This window comes from Anolis sagrei, chromosome 5, assembly GCF_037176765.1.
Source record: "Anolis sagrei isolate rAnoSag1 chromosome 5, rAnoSag1.mat, whole genome shotgun sequence".
Classification (NCBI taxonomy): Eukaryota; Metazoa; Chordata; class Lepidosauria; order Squamata; family Dactyloidae; genus Anolis; species Anolis sagrei.
In genome coordinates, this window is record NC_090025.1 from 44864350 (window position 1) to 44884734 (window position 20385).

The following is a 20385-nucleotide window of genomic DNA, read 5'->3' on the forward strand; positions in this document are numbered from 1 at the left end:
ACATGATCTGCTTTGAAATGGATCATATGAGTTTACACTACCATATAATCCAGTTCAAAGCAGATAATTTGGATTTTATATGGCAGTGTACAAGGGGCCTAGGAATCGTTTCTAAATAGGCAATTTTGTATAGAAAAATATGGAGACTATATTGTTATAAAGACCATAGGCTGTTCAATAACTCAGCCGTGATCTGTCATCAACAAAAGCAAACGGCCTTTCCAAGAACCACCTGAATGAAAATGTATGGACTATAACCAGAGAACCTCTGGTAGAGGTCTAAGACCAGCATCCGCAATCACTGAATTATAGTTGTAATTCCTTATTAGCAAAGGATGCAGGCATGGTCGTAAAAGAAACCTGGAAACATGACTGTTGATTACAGATGCTGCAGGCTGGCTGTATGCCAGTCATAAATCACACTTTAGTGACAGTGTATGCTGTAGTATATGTATGCTTGATCGTCTGCGTGTGTATATGTGTACGTCAGTGTGGGAAAAGTTATAGAAAATTAGAGAACAAAAGCATAGAGTACCTGTTCAGCTAAGATTTGCTGCTGCTGTTGCTGCCGTTGCTCCCTTAGCAGGAACTGCTGTTTCTGCTGCTCCATCATATGAAGCTGAGCCCTTTGCTCAATCAGCATCTGCTTCATAATGGCTGCTTGTGGCTGGTTCCCCATGAAAGTGGTGTTGCTTGGGCTTGTACCCACATTGTTGGAGCCAGGTGGTACAGTGGACTGCATGGGAGCTGTGGACCGAGACAATCCCACTGGGTGTTGGTCCTAGACAATGAAACAAACGGGTTGTTTGAAAAATTCCCTCATTCATTCCTTTATGTATAATATATCATCAAATTGGTTTCCATGCAATTTAAACACAACAAAACCCTTTAACAATCTACTACTTTTTGGAAACAAAAAGGCAAAATTGAAAGAATATGATGTGTTCTCCAGATGATGTTGGATTGCAACTTTCAGAAATCCTAACTGACACAGTCAAATATGAAGAATGCTGGGAACTGCAGTTCAACAGCACTAAAGATTCCCATTCTGTCCACCTCAAAATATATCATAAGCTCAGAATAAAATCATAGTTTTCGCCAGGATACCAAATTCCATGATTGTTACCTGGAAGGGATGAGGAGTTCCAAAATCTGGGTGCCAAAATGGAGAAGTTCTTCTCCAGCATACATCCATGTTTGAGGGTGGAGATACCATATATACTCAAAGATAAGGCGAGTTGTTCAGCTCTTTTTTGTTTGGCTGAAAAAGCCTCCCTCGGTTTATAATGGGATTAAGCCAGTCAGCAGAGCCTAGAGGCCATTGCTTGTAATATATGATGTATTTCTCTTTCCTCTTTGCCTCCCTTGACAGTGTGACTTCTTTTCCAGTCAAAAAGGAGGGAAGGAGAGAAAGGAGATATATTTCATATCCTCCTTGTTTGTATGGCTCTCTTTCAAACCCACCCAAGTTTCTGGCTTGTATTAAATGTATTAACTTTATATGTGCATTTTTGTTCCCTTCAAAGTTTTCCCCTCATATGTTCGCAGGTCTTTGCAAATCCTATATAGACATAACTATCTATATATAGAGGGGTGTGTAGATAGAAATATATGAATATAGATATATAGGGCTTGCAAATATTACAGGAGGGAAATGCATATATAGAGAGAATTTGCCAACGTTTCAGGGGGAAATGCATATGTGAAATTGGTATATATAATTATAGATCTATATCTAGCATTGTTTATATAGACATTGAATGTTTGCCTGTTACTATGTTGGAAGCTGGCCTGAGTGCCCATGAGGAAATAGGGTGGGATTAGTATAAAGTTATTGTTGATACATATTGTTTTTGTCGATCAACTTTTCTACATACAGAGCTAGTTCACCATTTTTCTTTGAAATACGGTAAATATTCAAAAACATTTAACCTACCGATGCCTTAATTAATGTAATTTTATTGGTATCTATTTTTATTTTGAAATTTACTAGTAGCTGCTGCATTTCCCACTCTCCCACTTTGAGTATATACGGTATATAGAAAAGAATCTTCTTGAAAGACCTGAACATATGAGCTGGATTGTGTGGTGAAAATGCTGTTAACAAATCTTTTATGGCAGCCTTTCTCAGCCTTTTTATCCTGGAAGAACCTTTGAAATAATTTACAGGCTTCAGAGAACTATGACATTAATTGTTCTATCTATAGTTCATATATACACACATACGTCATTACACACACACATTTATTTCAATCACAACTGAGATTAACAATAATCTGGAAACCTGGGAAAGTACTATTATAATAAGAGTCATACGATTTGAGAACTCTGCCCTGGTTAAAATCTAGCCTACGACAATTTGCACAAGCTAAAGTTTTTGAACATATTTTGTGTCAGTGGCTTTCATTCAAATAAATGGGATTTCTAAGAATTCAGAAGACGCTGTCAAAGACTTGGATCCTTTCTCCAAGTTGTACTCGCTAGCATCCCTGTGGTGAGCTTCTCAGCCACCTGCTGCATTGTTTAGAACAATTCACTGTAGACGTGGGGGGCTGCCATGCTGTGTGTTTCTCTATCTGAGAATCACATCAATGGTGTCTGCTTGCTGGAGGAAGAAATTCATGGTGTGATGGCCAAACTCACACAGGAAGTTGCTCACAGTCAGGGATGGGAAGCCAGCCAACGGCTTGCCATTTGCTGTGGTGAGCTGATGGAGTGATGAGTGTAATGGTATATACAGCTGTTTATAATAGGCAAAAAGCAAGCAGGAGAAAATGAAGCATTATAGGCGGAGTAAGAGAAGGAAAGGAATAAATGAAAAGACAGAGAGTACAAAAGTCTGGGCAACTGGAAATCTACCCAAGACCCTATTTGATTGCCAAGCTTAGTGTGCACATAATGCAGGTAGACTTCATACTCCTTCTAACAATGCAGTTGTGGAAAATATGAGACTCTTATGTATACAAAAACATATTGAAGGCCTTGACTACACGTATCCCATGGGCTACACAATTCCTGTCCCTGCTGTATAGCGCGCAATCAAATGAACTTAAACATTGGCAAACTTTTCTCTCTCTTAAACTTGAGGAATGAAACTTCTTGATGCGGATCAGGCTCTATACTGATGTACTTGGCCAGCCATTGCTAGCTCTAGCCATTGTCTGGGTGTACATTGGAAGTGTCCAATGTCAAATTGATGTCTAGATTCAAACTGGACTGAATATACATCAAGATGAATATGCCATGTTCACTTTACCATGGTAGCCCATGCCTTGGTTACTTCCCGTTTGGACTACTTTATAATTTATAATATTATAATGTAATACAATATAATACTACTACTAATAATAATACAATATTATAATTATATTTTTATATTACATGTAATATTACTAATAATATTACAATATAATGGTATAGTACAATATAGTAATATATATTAGTGATATTGTGCTATGCTAATAATATAATATATTGTATGTATATATATCTTGTAAGCTGCTTTGAGCCCCCTTCGGGGTGAGAAGGGTGACATATAAATGCCATAAATAAATAAATAAATAAATAATGCAACACTCTGTATGTGGGGCTGCCTTTGAAGATAATTCGGAAGCTGCAACTTGTTCAAAGATTGGCATCTAAGTTACTAACCGGAGCGCCGTATTAAGAAAGGATGACTCTCAGGTTGTGGCAGCTCCACTGGTTGCCAATCTGCTTCTGGGTTACATGGAAAGTGCTGGTCATTACCTATAAAGCCCTAAATGGTTTGGGCCCAGACTATTTGCAGAACCGCACCTCCATATACAAACTGGCCTGAGTGTTGCAATTTGCGAAGGAAGCCTTACTCTCGGTCCCACCCCATCTCAAGCATGGCTGGTGGGAACGAGAGTGGTGGCTTTCTTCATGATCTCCCCCTGCATGTGGAACTCCTTCACAAAAGACCAAAGAACTGCCCCCTCTCTCATCGCCTTCAAAAAGTTACTAAAAACCCATCTATGCACTCTACTGTATGGAGAAGAGGAAGACTAACTCATCTTCCTCTTATATCCTCGCCTAGATATTTTAAATCTTGTCTAGATACTAAAATTCGTAAGGGATCTCTGTCTGTCTGAATTCGGAAGTCCCAGAATAGTTTGACTCTCCTGCTCCTCCTCCTTTGCTGGTTTAATCTGTTCAGTAACATCCTTCTCCATCTTGCTATATATGAATGTTGTGAAACTGTTCAATCCTATTTCCTGCAGACCTAAGTCTACTTACATACACATATGTCCCATTCTGAATTCCAGCCTGTCTGCATTGTGTGATTGCAAGAGTACAAAATTTAGTCCATGCAATGGAATGCACAACCACAAAGAAGAAGGTAAAATTTATTGTGGACTAAACAGGATGTTCTTGTATGTTCACAGGCATACCACTTCTCACTGCCCATCACACACATTTTCCTGTGATTCTTGCCCTTTGCAGAGCTCAGTCAGGGAACTTGAGAGAGAATGAGAAAGCGAGAGGCGCGAAAGAAATCTTGTTAGCAGTGCCCGAGCTGTCTCCCAGTGTAACCGATGGCAATTGTTATGCAGGAGAGATGTGCCAAGAATTCTCTCAGGAGGTTAGAACTTAATTATAAGCAGTGTGTGTGTCTGTGGAAAGTGTTGTAGGGAAGGCTGTGCCTTTCAGAGAAGGAAGGAAAAAACCAATCGCTTTCTGCGCCTTCCCTCCCTTTTGCCCTACAAGAATCAAGTGAAAACTTGAGAGGCAACCCTTGCAGCGGCTAATAAGGCCCTGAGCACCAGTGAAATCTCCTTAAGCTCTGAGCGGAGGTCTTTACACACTACACAGGATGTCAGGGTACGTCCAGCCTCCTTCTTAGAAATCCACCCACGTCTCCATGCTCCCAGGCAGCCCCTGGATTAAAGCAGCAGGTGTGGGAGCGTCAATTTCACCTTCCACCAGCAAGTGGCGTGCCAAGCCTGAGCCTTCTTGGCTCCACCAGTCTGGGCGGGTGATGGATTGCTGCCCTGGGCTCTCTTTCCTCCTCCTTCTCCATCTCTCCCTCCTCCTCCCCTCCTTCTCTCCATCCCCCATGCTTGCAGATGGCTTAATCATGACTACTGTTCCCTCCTCCCCCTTCTCCTCCTCTTCCTCCTCCTTCCCCTTCTCCTCCTCCTCCTCCTCCTCCTCTCTCCCCCCACTTCTGGGATAATACTGCTAACATAGAGCCAGGCAGTCAAGTGTTACAGCGCAGACCAGGTAGCCTGGCAACTGAGAGCATAATACCGAACAGATGGTGTTCGTACAGCATGATGGACATCACACACGACAGCCTGAGACAATCCAGGAATTCCCGGGTGGTTTGAGGCCCTCTTTGCGCACACACATACACACGCATAGACCAAGCCTCGTTGGCTGCTTCCAGGATACTTTCTGCCCTTTCCCTCCCTCCCCATCTGACACTGAGCCACTAAACTGATTTCTTGTTCCTTCTGTTTTGCTAACCGTACTAAAAGGGGCAGCAACCGGGTAGCGTGTGAGGTGACAAAATGAGGGTGAAACTTGAGCAATTGTGAATTAATAAAAGCAGTATGGGAGAAGAGGAAGCCACTTGACCGAACCTTCTCCATGGCTCATAACCCTTGTCCACCTCTCCCGAATTCTTTGTGATTGAAGGAAAATGTTTGTCTAAGGATGTCCCTTGGAGAATTGGAAGCAAGTTGTGGTCTTCATACAAGGTGAGGGAGGAACCTGTGGCTTTCCAGATAATATTGGACTATGTATTGTTGAAGGCTTTCACGGCCAGAATCACTGGGTTGTTTAAGGTTTTTTGGGCTGTATGGCCATGTTCGAGAAGCATTCTCTCCTGATGTTTTGCCTGCATCTATGGCAGGTATCCTCAGAGGTTGCGAGGTCTGTTGGAAACTAGGCAATTGGGTTTATATTTCTTTAGAATATCCAGGGTGGGAGGAAGAACTCTTGCCTGTTTGAGGTAGGTGTGAATGTAGCAAATGGCCACCTTGATTAGCATTTAATGGCCTAGCAGTTTTCAGGGTCTGGCTTCTCACTGCCCAGGGGACACTTCTGTTGGGAGGTGTTAGCTGGCCCTGATTGTTTCTGTCTGGAATTTCCCTGTTTTTGAGTATTGTACTTTATTTACTGTTATGATTTTAGAGTTTTTAAACACTGGTGGCCGTAGATGCAGGTGAAACGTCAGGAGAGAATGCTTCTAGAACATGGCCATACAGCCCTAAAAACCTACAACAACCCAATGTTGGACTGCATCTCCCTTCTGCCCCAAACAGCATGCATAAGAGTCAGGATGCCTGGAGATGTAGCTCCGCAACATCTGGAGTGCCACAGGTTTCCCCATCCGCTGCCTTTCCAAACACAGAGCAAGCATTTTGTGCCAAGATGATTGCCCAGGTTATTTTTCCCCAACATGCTGCTGTGAGAGAAGCTTTTTAAGGAATCTTAAACAAAGCACGTGCACAACACTTAAGAGGCTGAAGGGCTGGCTGCGAATCCTCCTGCCTCTCACCGTCTTTTTTCCAAAACAAAGAAAACAAGCAACTCTTCCCCCCACTGGCAAGCGCTGCAGGCAGACACACCACAGTGGCAGCAGCAGGAGTGGCACTCGGGCTCAGCCTCCAAATGCAGTCCAATGCTGTGGGGACTCCTGACACTTCTTCCAGGGAGCATGCTGCTCTTTGCTAATGAGCTCAGGAAGCTGAGACATACCCAGGCTGTCAAATTTCCAAACCCTGAACAATGCATAATCTGTGTCTGTGACGACAGGGCTGGGGAGAATGAGCAGCAAAGCTCCAGGAAGAAGAAGAGGGTGTTGCTACCTCTTTTTTCCCTTCCTGAGTAAGGAGGAGGAGAAGGAGGGAGGGAGAGAAAGAGGCTACAAATGCCGCCACAATAGGCTTCTCCCAAAAAAGAGCATTTATATTCTCAGACATGCAAACCTACCCTCAAGAAAGGTGAGTCTGGAGTCTCACTGAATAAACAGTAGAATTATTTAACCTTTCGGCATGATCTCAGCCTCTCAATTCCAACTGTGGGGCGTGCACATACCTCCCCGCCCAAAAAAGAGCATGCACATGTTTACGCAACATACATAAACCCAGATATATGATTTCCAATGATAAGATAGAGCTGATTGGTCGCGATTGCCTTGCACTTGCTGCAAGGAAAACCCAAGCTTCCAGAGTTCTTGCATGCCAAGCCTGGGGATCAGAAAAAGTAATACATGGCAATGTAGTGCATTGATGTTTGGGTAAAGAAATACCCTTTTCTACAGGCATGTTGTCCAATTTCATGCCATTTAAATAATCTGTTTGTGAGCTCTGCTACAGGCCAGGAACAGAATGCAAGGCACACCATGATTTATAAATCAACACTCATTAGGAAGCGTTTCTCAACATGGGGGTTGGGACCCCTGGGGGGGGGGTGCAAGGGAGTGTCAGAGGGGTTGCCATAGACCATCAGTAAATGCAGTATTTTCCGTTGGTCATGGGAATTCTGTGTGGGAAGTTTGGCCCAATTCTATCGTTGGTGGGGTTCAGAATGTTCTTTAATTGTAAGTGAACTTTAAATCCCAGCAATTACAACTCCCAAATATCAAGGTCTATTTTCCCCCAAATCCACCAGTGTTCACATTTGGGCATACCGAGTAATTTGTGCCAACTTTGGTCCAGATCCATCATTGTTTGACTCCTCAATGCTCTCTGTATGTAGGTGAACTACAGCTCCAAAACTCAAGGTCAATGCCCAGCAAACCCTTTCAGTATTTTTTGTTGGCCATGGGAGTTCAGTGTGCCAAGTTTGGTTCAATTCTTTAATTGTAGATGTACTATCAATCCCAGCAACTACAACTCCCAAATGACAAAATCAACCCCCCCCCCCCCCAAAATCCCACCACTATTAAAATTTGGGCGTATCGGGTATTTGTGCCAAATTTGGTCCAGTGAATGAAAATAGATCCTACATATAAGATATTTACATTTCAATTCATAACAATAGCAAAATTACAGTTAGTAAGTAGCAACAAAAATAATTTTATAGTTGGGGTCACCACAACATGAGGAACTGTATTAAGAGGTCGTGGCATTAGGAGGGTTGAGAACCACTGCCTTAGAAGCTCTACAGGCAAATCTTTCCAGTCTCTGAGGTCAAAGACAGAGGTCAAAGCATAAGGCTCAATATTAACAAACACTGAGTTCAGATCATTGCTTAGCCACGGATTTATAGAATAAATACCCCTCTTGCATTCATATTGCAAGTTTATGAAATAGTGCAAAGAAATGCCAGCATTCAGATCATAAACAGATGTGTGTGTTTTTTCAATTATTTTCTGTGCCCTATCTGAATGGCACAAAACAGAAATGAGAGAGGGAAAAGAGGGAGATCAGGCTGATCACTGGGACAGATCAGTCTGGGCTGCACACATAGCTGCTCACTGCTGCAGTGATAACTCATTTCTGGGCTCAGACATAACTTTTATCACAATACATTTCAGTGGGAACATTTTCTCCTCTTCAAAGCAACACAGGATGAGCTAATGCAATCTCAAGTGATGCTCACAGAGACACACTCAAGCCGAAGATGCTGTGAGGTTCGCTATGGGCGAAGTTGGATTCAACTCAACACTGACCTACAGTAAACTCAACAGTGAAGATAAAACTCTCCCTCCAAAGTACTGCACTGCTAATTTAAACCACAGAATCTAGTACTGGGAAAGAACAATCCCCACTTCTCACAGAATGCTCTACTATCCAAAACTTGGAAGCATTTCACACCAGTGTTTTGGTGGACATAGAAGCCAGGCATTATTTAATCCTTCAAGAAATGAATGCTTTAGGATTTGATGTACAACCTTTCAGATAGTCAAGTAATAATCAGCTGAGCTATAAAATATATTAATGGAGGATACTCCACAGCAGGCATGACATAGTCAACTATTTGTTCAAGACTCATGAAGCATTCACCTTAGTCAGATCACAGCAACACAAAGGTTACAGCATAGCCAGTTCCTGTTTCCCTAGTCATTCTTCCATTATTCTAGCCAGTGAAATCACAAGTTGGGGCCTTGATCTAGGTATTCTTGCATCCTGAGATATGGTAACCAAAGATATAGGAAAAAAGCCTTTCCAATAATGGCACCTTGACTTTGGGATGCCCTCTCCAGGAATGCCACCCTAATGCTTTCACTGAGGTCACTAGACAAAAACATGCCAGTGGGTTGTTGTAGGTTTTTCTGGGCTATGCGGCCATGTTCTGGAGGCAATTTTTCTCCTGACGTTTCGCCTGCATCTATGGCAAGCATCCACAGAGGTAGTGAGGTCTGTTGGAAGTAGGAAAAATGGGTTTATATATCTGTGGAATGACCAGGGTAATGTTTCAGCTGATCACCTTGATTTGCATTCAATGGCCTGGAAGCGCCTCTCCCGAAAACCTACAACAACCCAGTGATCCCGGCCATGAAAGCCTTCGACAATACATAAAAACATGCCACCTTCCCCAAGCTGGTAAGAACTTTTAACATTGGTATTTTTAATTTACAGGCTTCTCAAAAAGATAGTAAAAGTACTACTTTTACTGTTTATTAAAACAGGTTTGTGACTTTATATACATTATTGCTGTCTTACTTACGACAATCCCTCACAGCCGGAGGATGATGACCCTCCAAGTGTAGTGTCTTGGCGGTCAAAACGTAAGTGGCTATGGAGACCTATTCTTGATCCACATGTTCTTCCACAGTGAGGACATCGATTTCCAGGTGGAAGGCAGTCCCGGTCAGGGTTGGCTTCATGCACCTTCCTTTTGGCACGTTTCTCCCTTTTGTCTTCCATTCATGCTTCTTCGAATTCTGCAGCATTGCTGCTCACAGCTGACCTCCAGTTAGAGCACTCAAAGGTCAGGATTTCCCAGTTCTCTGTGTCTATGCCACAGTTTTTAAGGCTGGCTTTAAGCCCAACTGAAAATCTCTTTTCCTGTCCTCCAACATTACATTTTCCATTCTTGAGTTCGGAGTTTAATAACTGCTCTGGGAGATGATAATCAGGCAATCGGACAACGTGGCCAGTCCAGTGGAGTTGGAACATGGCTTCAATATTTGTGGTATTTGCTTCTTTCAGCATGCTGACATTTGTCCGCCTATCTTCCCAAGAGATTGGCAGGATTTTTCGGAGGCAATGCTGATGGAATCGTTCCAGGAATTGAGTGTGACAGTCCACGTTTTGCAGGCATATAGCAGGGTTAGGAGGACAATAGCTTTATAAACAAGCACCTTTGTCTCTCTACAGATGTCCCAATCCTCAAACTTTTACTTTTATTAATAGGCTTGTGACTTTACATATTGTATTTTATTATGTTTGTTTCCTTTACACTGTACTTCGTATCCACTGATTCTGAATCCACCGATCCAACTACTCATGACTTGAAAATATTCCCACACATACACACAAATCCCAAAAGCAAACTTTGAGTTTGCTATTTTATACAAGAGATGTCATTTTATTACACCATTGTAAATAACAGGACTTGAGCATCCACCGATTTTGGAAACCACAAAGGATCTTGGAACTGAATCCCAGCAGATAATGAAACCCATTGTATTTTGTTTACTATCTGGGGTATATAAATACATGTTGAATGTGGAGTCTATACTTAAATTAAATATAAAAAAATCTTCCCAGCCAATGAGCCATTCCATTCCAATGACTACCTTGAGCCAGCATGTCATATAAATCGGCAGTAATTTGCTTTAAGACAACTGGTGGCAATATAGACAAGGAGGAGGTTTCACAGGAAGCTTGCAAGAACACATGAATAAATGAAGAAAAAGGGCCATGACAGGGAAGCCATATTAAAGTTCCCCAGTCTGCAGATAAGGTAATTCTAGATATTGCCCAGAAATAATAATGATGGTTAGGGAGTAATATGAATACCTAGAGAGCCGCAGCTGCTCAAGACACTCAAAACTGTCAGAGCATGCAAAGAATATTAAGGTAGAAAGCCCACCAAAGATCAAAGAGAGGTCTTGAAAAAGCAGAATCCTGCCTTGTAAGCTCTTTGCTGTCATGAACGGGGAGAGTTCGTATCACCCAAGCTGGCATCTTTACAAAAGGTTATAAAATGAGACCATTTAAACACTAGAGGAAAGACGTTCGGAGTCTCCCTTTGAAACTAGCTTAGGTGTTATGGACAGAGCTGTCTCCTGACAGGTTGTTTTGCCTGGTCTTGAAAATTAATTTCTGTTCTTAGCTGTGGCATCTCCCCCACCGAGCCCCATCTCTTCATGACCTTTTCCATTTTAAAGCAGGAAAGATGCAATCTATTTCAACCCAGAACCTGCCAGTCCCCACACTACCGAAGCCATGGGTCTTGTGAACGGAGAGACAGAGACACAGAAAGAGAACATAAGTGTGTAAGAGGAGGAAGGGGTGTGGAAAAGGAAGGGGGGAGTGGAGATGGAGAAGAGAGGTTGGGAGGCAAATAATAATTATAATTAGAACAACAACAATAATAGTCTTTATTTATATCCCGCTTTTCTCTCTAAATGGGACCCAAAGCAGCTTACAATCTATACATCTTATATAAATAAAAATATAATGTTCGTTTGTGGGATTAACCTAACTCAAAAACCACTGGACAAATAGACACCAAATTTGGACACAATACACCTATCAGGCCAACGTGTGACCATCACTTATAAAAACACTGAAAAACATAGCGTAAGGGACTTAAAAAGCCAAGGCAAAAAGACGCTACAGAGCATGTGCAAAAACGACTCCCCTGGCAAACAAAACACACAATAGCCTATCCACACTTTCTTCTGGACTACAGCTCCCAGCATTCCATAAAAAAGACCCTTCAGGAGAGGAGGATGATCCAAAGCACATTCTGAACCCCACTAATGATATAATTGGGCCAAACTTTCCACACAGAACCCACATGACCAACAGAAAATACTGTGTTTTTGGTAGTCTTTGGTGACCCTACTGACACCCCCTTGCAACCCCCTCCCAAGGGTGTCAACCCCCAGGCTGAAAAATGCTGTCTTAAGGCTATCCAGTCCAACTCCCTTCACCAGAGCAAGAAAACATAATCAAAGCCCTCCTAACAAAGAGCCATCCATCTATCGATATAGATAGATAAGATATGATTCACACACACACATACATACACATCTGTATACGACAGATATAGTATCATAGATTTGAAAGGGACCCTTAAAGAAGGAAAATTATATGTTGCATGTTCCAGAGTAGGCAAACCAGACAATCTCTATATCAACACTGACAAAGAAACAACATGAAATACTGTTTATCCATAAGCATAAAGAAATTACATATATTAGAAACCAACACTTTCTCATTACTTTATTTTCCAGGTCACCAGACTGGGCCATAGCAATGCGTGGCAGGGGGTGGCTAGTATTATACAAAAGACAATACAAAACAATATGCATATGTAAAACAATAACCTATAAAAACAAATTTACAATGAGAAATAAACATATTTAAAATAAAATAAATAAATACACATCTTTAAAAACATTTGTCTAATTGTTGCAGGCAACTCAACAAGACAGATGGAAAACATTAGCATGACTCAATAAAAATTAGCCTTCCTGTCATTACAGCTTAAGTGTCTTCATCAAAAGCTTGCATGAACAGGAAGGCCTTTAGCTCCTTTATAAAAGATGTCAGGGAAGGGGGATCCTTGGGGAGGGAGTTCCAAAGAGTTGGAGCAGCCAACAAGAAGGCCCTCTCTCTCATCGCTGCCAACCACATTTGTGATGGTGGCGGCAATGAGAAGAAGGCCTTGCTAGAAGATCTTAACATTTGGGCAGGTTGGTATGAGTAGATGTGATCAGATAGGTAAGTAAAACCTGAACCATTTGACATGGAAGGTGACTCACTGACTTTCTGCAAAGTCACATACCATCCCACAAGAAACATGTTATGAAGCTCATATCCAGTGAACGAAGAAAATGTTTGTTTGTTGGGGAGATGGCAGAGAAGTATGCTTCCCCTCATACGATCCTTTATTTTTTAATATATAAATATAGCTGGAGTGGGAAGCAAATATTCTCCCAATGAAATAAACACAAAGAGCTTCTCTGTTGGAAATCTATGATATTATCAATCAACTTACAATTGCACTGTTTAGAATTATGATATTGTGGGGTGATTTTATTCCAAGAAGGAACTGACCTGCTGAACTTGCTGATCAAAAGGTCAGCGGTTCGAATCCAGGGAGTGAGGTAAGCTCCCAATGTTAGCCCCAGCTTCTGCCAACCTAGCAGTTCGAAAACATGCAAATGTGAGTAGATCAATGGGTACTGCTTCGGTGGGAAGGTAATGGTGCTCCATGCAGTCATGCCGGCCACATGATCTTGGAGGTGTCTACAGACAATGCTGGCTCTTTGGCTTAGAAATGGAGATGAGCACCACCACCCAGAGTCGGACACGAGTAGACTTATTGTCAAGGGGAAACCTTTACCTTATTCCAAGAAGAGGAGTGCTGTGGAAGCACTGCATAAGTAGAGTGAGCAGCATGGCCATTGTGAAACAGTGGCAATACACAACAATACAGCATTTTGCAGAACAGGCTGCTACTGGGCAATGATAGCACAAGGAGGGGGTAGCAATGGCCCACAACAGAGTTGGCCATCCCGAATGACACAAGGCAGTGGAAAATTGCAGGTAACTTATCCTATCCCCAGCTGTTTCACAGCACCCATTTGTGGGTGAGAACCCTCAAATTGCAACAAGACATCTTATGTGGTACACAACATAACCGTTCTGTAGCACGTCAGTAATGTAGCATGTCAGTGATGTCGCTCTGTCATCATAAAGTTACATAACACAACCTTTGATACTAATACAGTTTTATTACAGTCCATAGATCTATCAGTGAACAAATGATCATTAAAAAATTCTCCCATCTCAGGAGAAGTTCTGTCCAACATTAATACACATGGATTCAAGTAATACCCCTATCTGAGGTTAGTTTCTTTCTCAGCCATTGATACAGGAAGTTGGTCTCGGTTTCACTGCTTCTAGTGGGCAATGATACTCACTTATTCCTTATACTTTTGCTTGCTTTCTAGGAGTGAAGTGGCTTTCAGAGTCAAGGAATTGTTATTGTGGGGGGAAAAACGATGATCTGAATGCATCCTTTAATTAGAACTGCTAGAAAGAGTCACAAAACCATTTCTTTCCTCCACTTTGCCTAAAGAACCCAAAGTTCCCAGAAAGGCTCTGATTCAGCCTTTCTGATTTGCTGCCAACTGTTTTTGAAATAGTCTACAAAGAGGGAAAATAGGATATAAATTCTGTCAGTCTTGTCAAGCCACTGTCATTGAACTGTGGAATTCTGTGAGCTGTAGTCTAAAAAGTAAGTTTTCTAATTTCTTAGATAAAATCCTATTGACCAGGAGCGGGAAAAGTGTTGCCCTCCAGATGTTCTTATCATCTATTACTCATAGCAATACTGACTATAAGCCACCGAAATCCACAATTTCAACAGAAAGGAGGAAACCATGAAAATGAACAAAATCTGGCTACCAGCATTTAAAAACTCTAAAATCTGGACAGTAAGTAAAGAACAATACTCAGAAGACAGAGAAATTCCAGACAAGAAACAATCAGGGCCAGCTAACACCTCCCAACAAAGGATTCCCTGGGGCAGGAAGCAGACAGTCTGTTATTAAATGATAATCATGCTGGCCAATTGCAACATTCGCACTTGCCCCTGAACATTTCACAGATATAATAATAATAATAATAATAATAATAATAATAATAATAATAATAATCTTTCTTTGTACCCCACCACCATCTCCCCAAAGGGGACTAGAGGCGGCTAACATGAGGCCAAGCCCAAAATTACAGTACAGCAAAATAAAATACAAAGAAGCAAAAATAACATCAAAATAAAATACATTACATAACAAAATAAAATAAACAGTTACAAAATAACATGATAGAGAAATAGAACACAGTGGGCGGGCCAAATGCACTAGGATAAAATTGATAAAACCCTGGATGAGATAAGTAGTGGGAGAATGTGTTTCTGAGGGAGGAGCTCAAAACTTGCTGAGTTTCCAACAGACCTCACAACCTGTGAGGATGCCTGCCATAGATATGGGTGAAATGTCAGGAGAGAATGCTTCTGGAACATGGCTAAACAGCCCGGAAAACTCACTGCAACCCAATACTGACTAGAGCTGTATTGGGCCATGGGTTCCCTGACCCTGTTACCAATCTCCCTTACAGAGTTGATGTAAGGATTACAGAGAGATATGTGTGACATGTCTTCAACTTTCCAACACGTGTGTCCACATCACATCTTGCAGCAGATGACCCTTGGAGCCTAAGTGTTTAGACATTTGGGGACCCTTCACTCTCCATTTGATCTTTGAAATGTTTTGAATGTGCCCTTCTCTTTGCCTGCCTTTTTGGTTTCTTTCTCCTGCAGAGTTTTAAATCAACTGGCCAAGTGTCCTCAAAGAGCAGCAGAATCCCAAGGGAAGCATCACCCGAAGAAATCAAGAAAAGCAGTGGCTGTTCCGGAGTCCAGTCAGCTTGTCTTGGTCAGAAGAAGCCTGCCAAGGGATTGCCTTGTCGTTTTATGAATCAAGCCTTTTAACCCATCTTTCTTTAGCTCTCTCTCTCTGCTGCTTTTTTCTATGCCTCTGCTTTTGCGAAGGAGGTGGAAGGGGAAGCACCAGCTGTTCCTGGCAAATCTGCTTTGCAAAGACTTTCCTTTGCTTGCCTACCACCCCAAATTCGCCCCCTACTCCCCTCTTTCTTGCCCAATGAAGTCATCAAGCTAAAGATTGCATAACCAATACACAGGCCTATCTTGTGTTATACTGGGAGATGGGCCATTTATAGGCAAAAGTGCCATCCGTCAGTCAAATGAAACCTTTTGTGGCAGCCACTACGGTGTAGGGTGGAGGAGATGGAGAAGCATAAAAGAGAGTGCTCAGAGGACACGCTGCGTTGTGACATCACTGGGAGCTCTCCCACCCCTCCTCCAGTCGCAAGTGCGCAAATGCCTTCTGTGGCAGAAGCCTGCAACTAAACTAAATATAGTTCACAAAGACACTCTTATTGAGCGGCTGTTCCGCCTGCCCTGCCCTCCCCCTCTCCCGGGCCATGAACTTCACTGAAGCCATAGTCCTCTATCATATTATATTATCAATCATGCTAATGCTAATCAGATCAATAAGGATATATTCTCTCCAGTGCTGTGCTTTCTTTGCTCTGAGAAATCTAAAGATTTGAAATAAATCATACTAGTCTCCCCACATATGACCCTGAAAAGTAATGCCTTAAAAAAACTTACTCAAACTCCAGTACTACCGCCATATTATAAAGATTTTTGAGTTTCATACAAGGGTTGCCTCTGGCCAATTTACGAATGCAGGTATGTTGACCGAAGTGGCAGTATATTCACTCATTCACAGCCAGGTGTCATTCCATTTCAAATGAGTGCTTAAAGCAGGCATGGGCAAACTTTCAAACTTGGGGACCGCATGGTGGGCTGGAGCAGGGTGAGAGGGCCGGGAGGAAGAGGGTTCTCCCCAAGCCCCCTCCTTGCCCTTTCCACCCCCACCCTCCCTCTTTTTTCTTTCAGAGGCAGAAAGTGAAGGAAAGACCAGAAACGGTTGGATCCCAAAAGAGTTAGCCTTGGTCAGGTTGATATAGCGGATGGGAGAGAAAAAGTGTATCTATTAGACCCTGTATTGCCTACTCCTGATATAGAACCCTAGAGTTCTAGAGCTAGAAGAGACCCCCAAAGGCCATCTAGTCCAACCCCCTGCCTTGCAAGAAGGCACAATCAAAGCACTCCCAAAGACAGCCACTGTGGAAAAGTCTCCAGTGAAGGAGACTCCACCACACTCTATGCCACTCTCCAGGAAGTTATTCCTAATCTTTTCAACTGAATTTCTTTCCTTGCCTTTTGAACCCATTGCTCCCGTGAGTCTTGGTCTCTAGAGCAGCAGATAGTCAGTCCACCCCCTCCTTCTCAATGGGACACCCTTTTAAATCTTGAAACATGGTTCTCATATTCCCTCTCTACCTTTTCTTCTCCCAGCTAAATAGGAGGAAGGAAAAAGTGAAGGAAGGAAGGGAGGAAGAGAAGGATGGAAGGAAGGGTGGAAGAGAATGGAGGGAGGGAAGAAAGAAAGAGAGAAGGACAGAAAGACAAAGGGCAAGGAAGGAAGGGAGGGAGGGAGGAAACATGGAAGGAAGAAAATATGAAAGGGTAGAAGGGAATGAAGGGGATAGGGAGAAAAAGGGAGGTAAAGAAGGAAGGGAGAGAAGGAAGGAGGAAGGAAAGAGAGAAGGAAGGCATAATAGGATGATAGGAGAGGAGGGCCTGAGAAAAGAGCCCAAGGGACAGCATCCGGCCCCCAGCCCTGGGTTTACCCATCCCTGTTATAAAGAGATGAAGATGTATGCGGCATTTCAGCATTTGCCTATGCAGGCAGTAAGAAAGTGTGAATCATGTAAATCAGAGGTGAAGCTTGAATTAGAATGGCTGACACATCATTACATTTTAAATAGGGCAGGTGGAAGTCCCACCCCAAAGCTGATCTGGAAGTGGAAGTAGGGGCAGGCAGGATTGCAACCATGGAAGCACCATCTTTCACTGGTGTCTACCTTCTTGCATTACTCTTTAAAACTGGTTGTGATCAGTGTGGTGGTTAGGATTATTCTCTCTGATCTGATTCCTTTCCAGTGCATATGTAGGGACTATTTTTGCAAGCTGAGTTCAATTGCCTATTGGATGTTTGCATAGATTGTGGCATTTAGACAGCTTGGAAAAGATTTTTTGGAGTGTTCCTTATACTCCCATTGCCAATGGCTATGCAAACTTGGGGGACACTTAGGAGATATGTCCCTCCAAAAGGAGTCTTTCCAATTTTTAATTCCTGTGAAACTACCAGGCTCACAAGGGCCATGCATTACATAATAATAATAATAATAATAATAATAATAATAATTATACATATTCCGCTTTATCTCCTTGGAGAGATTCCAAACATAAAAGGAAAACATTCAATGCCCAAATACAACAATAATACATCCATACTAACAAAATTTAAACAACCTGACATATAATCATGAAATTATGACTTTACAACTAAAATTAAATAAAAAACATAGCCTGTTACAACAGACATAAGACAAAACATCAAACATCAAACAACAATTTTCCAGTTCCTTGGGGAAAATGGATTGAGCATTGCTCAAGATATCTATTGAGCTGGTGAGGTGAGCAGGGCATGGATATGGATGGTAGCTATTAATCAGGAGTATAATGGTAGTATTACCAACTCCTCCTCCTCCTCTAAGCCAGTGAGCAGAGGTAAGTGTTCAGCTGTTACTTGAAAATGGGGAGGGAGGGGGTCATCTTTAACTCCTTAGGAAGGGAGTTCCAGATGTGGGGGGCAGCCACGGAGAAGGCCCTTTCTCTCGTTCCCACCAACCATACTCTTTATCTCTTTTTCACAAAGAGATAAAGAACATTCTTATGACTGAATATAATTTTGGGTGTACATGTTCTGTGTATTGACATATGTGCTTTGTGTGAAGTGTTGTTGTAGTTATGGATGTGGTTCCCTGGGATCCCTGGGATCCCTATAATCTCCTCCATGAAATCAACACTTCCCACAAATGCTACTTGGATAATTTCAATGTAACTATCTCCCTGTGTGATTAAAAATAATAATAAACATAGCTAAAGTTGTATAAAACTATATCACCTTGGAACTAAAAAGAAGGTGTGAAACATTCAAGTTGATGATCAGAAATATGAGGGAGCAAAAATCAGTGGAAAATCTAAGCAGATCATGAAAAAATACAGCAGGAGAGACTGAGACAATGGATACAGATATGGGACATTTACCTTTGCTTGTGTTTCAAACTCCCAAAACAGGAGGGGGGGGGGGGGCTCCTAGCAGTTGGAATAAAAAGTATGTTACCACCAGAAATTCACAAGATAAGAACTTCAGTCCTATCTATCTACCTATCTACCTACACAAAATATCCAACTGCCACTGAAATCCAAGGCTTTTGACCAGTTTGGAGGAACTCATATTTTCAGCAAAGAGGATCCTGACCTGCTTCTCTGAGCACAAGCCATATCACACAGGAAAATACTGGAAGAACAGTGTTCTGTTGCACCCCCATCTCTTGTTATGTGGGCACCAATTTACTGTTTTATGAACACATGATTCCAGTTTCTCGGAAGTAGTTCAAGCAAAATATTATTGATATTTTCATATTTTGTACTGCCAGAAAATCATCTGCCCTAACTCTACGCTTTTGCCTTCCCTGAAAACATCCGTAATAATTGTTTTCCAATGTTGGCACCCATTTCAGGTTACAGAATTAAATAAAATAGGCTTTTTCCCATTGCTATTATAGTGGTGTTCCATTTATCCAGCTTGGTGAATTATAATAAATCCCTTCTAGACTTCTTTTAAAAAAAGAAATAAAATCCAAGGGCAATAGTGATACCAAGTCTACTTTGCCATGCCAAGAGTAGGAACAGGTTCGGCGAATCTCAACTGCTTCATCTATTTGCTTTGTCTTCTAGCTCAAGGGAAGGAAGAGCTTTAAATCTGCATGTGCTCTCTTTCCCTGGGCCCCTGGTTGCCATGGTCTTGCCATGCAGTCTCTCAGGGAATAAGATTCCTCTGATATTTGACACAGGACCTCTGCATGCAGCCAATTTGTTATGCTTTAACCTCTCTTTCCCTGCAACTCACCTCCACATATGTTCAGTGCAAGTATCCCCTCAATTTCCCTTCTCACACACAACTTGATACAGAATCATTTGAAGACATTCCTTTTTGAAAAAGCATTTAAGTAAGCCAAGTAAGTGGTAGTGGAAGCTCTGGGTTTTCATCTTGGTTTTAATGTGCACAAGGCTTTATTGTGTTTGCTGTTTCAAATATTTATGTTTTAATGGGTTGGAATCCCACTGGAGCACTGCAGCATGCCCAAATACCTGGGAGTTACCCTGGACCATTCTCTGACCTACAAGAAGCACTGCCTGAATATCAAGCAAAATGTGGGCGCTAGGAACAATATCATACGAAAGCTGAGTAGCACGATGCTGGTGATCACAACCAGATACAATGAAGGCATCTGACCTTGCACTTTGCCCCTGCACTTTGCTATACTGGGCATGAATACTCTACTGCTGAGTATGCATGCCCAGTGTGGAACACATCTCACCATGCTAAAACAGAGGATGTGGCTCTTAATGAGATATGCAGCATTATCATGGGGTGTCTGCACCCTACACCACTGGAGAAATAACACTGTTTAGCCGGTATTGCACCACCTGACATCTGCCAGG

The 20385-nt window shown here is 42.1% G+C and overlaps 1 protein-coding gene across 1 annotated transcript in view; it reads right to left on the minus strand.

Annotated features, from left to right (window-relative positions):
* Positions 1 to 20385, minus strand: part of MAML3 (mastermind like transcriptional coactivator 3) — a 357082-nt gene that overhangs the window by 14851 nt on the left and 321846 nt on the right. Inside the window, exon 3 of the mRNA XM_060778923.2 lies at positions 536 to 781. Within this exon, the coding sequence (XP_060634906.2) occupies positions 536 to 781 (246 nt within the window). The remainder of the gene's footprint in view (positions 1 to 535; positions 782 to 20385) is intronic.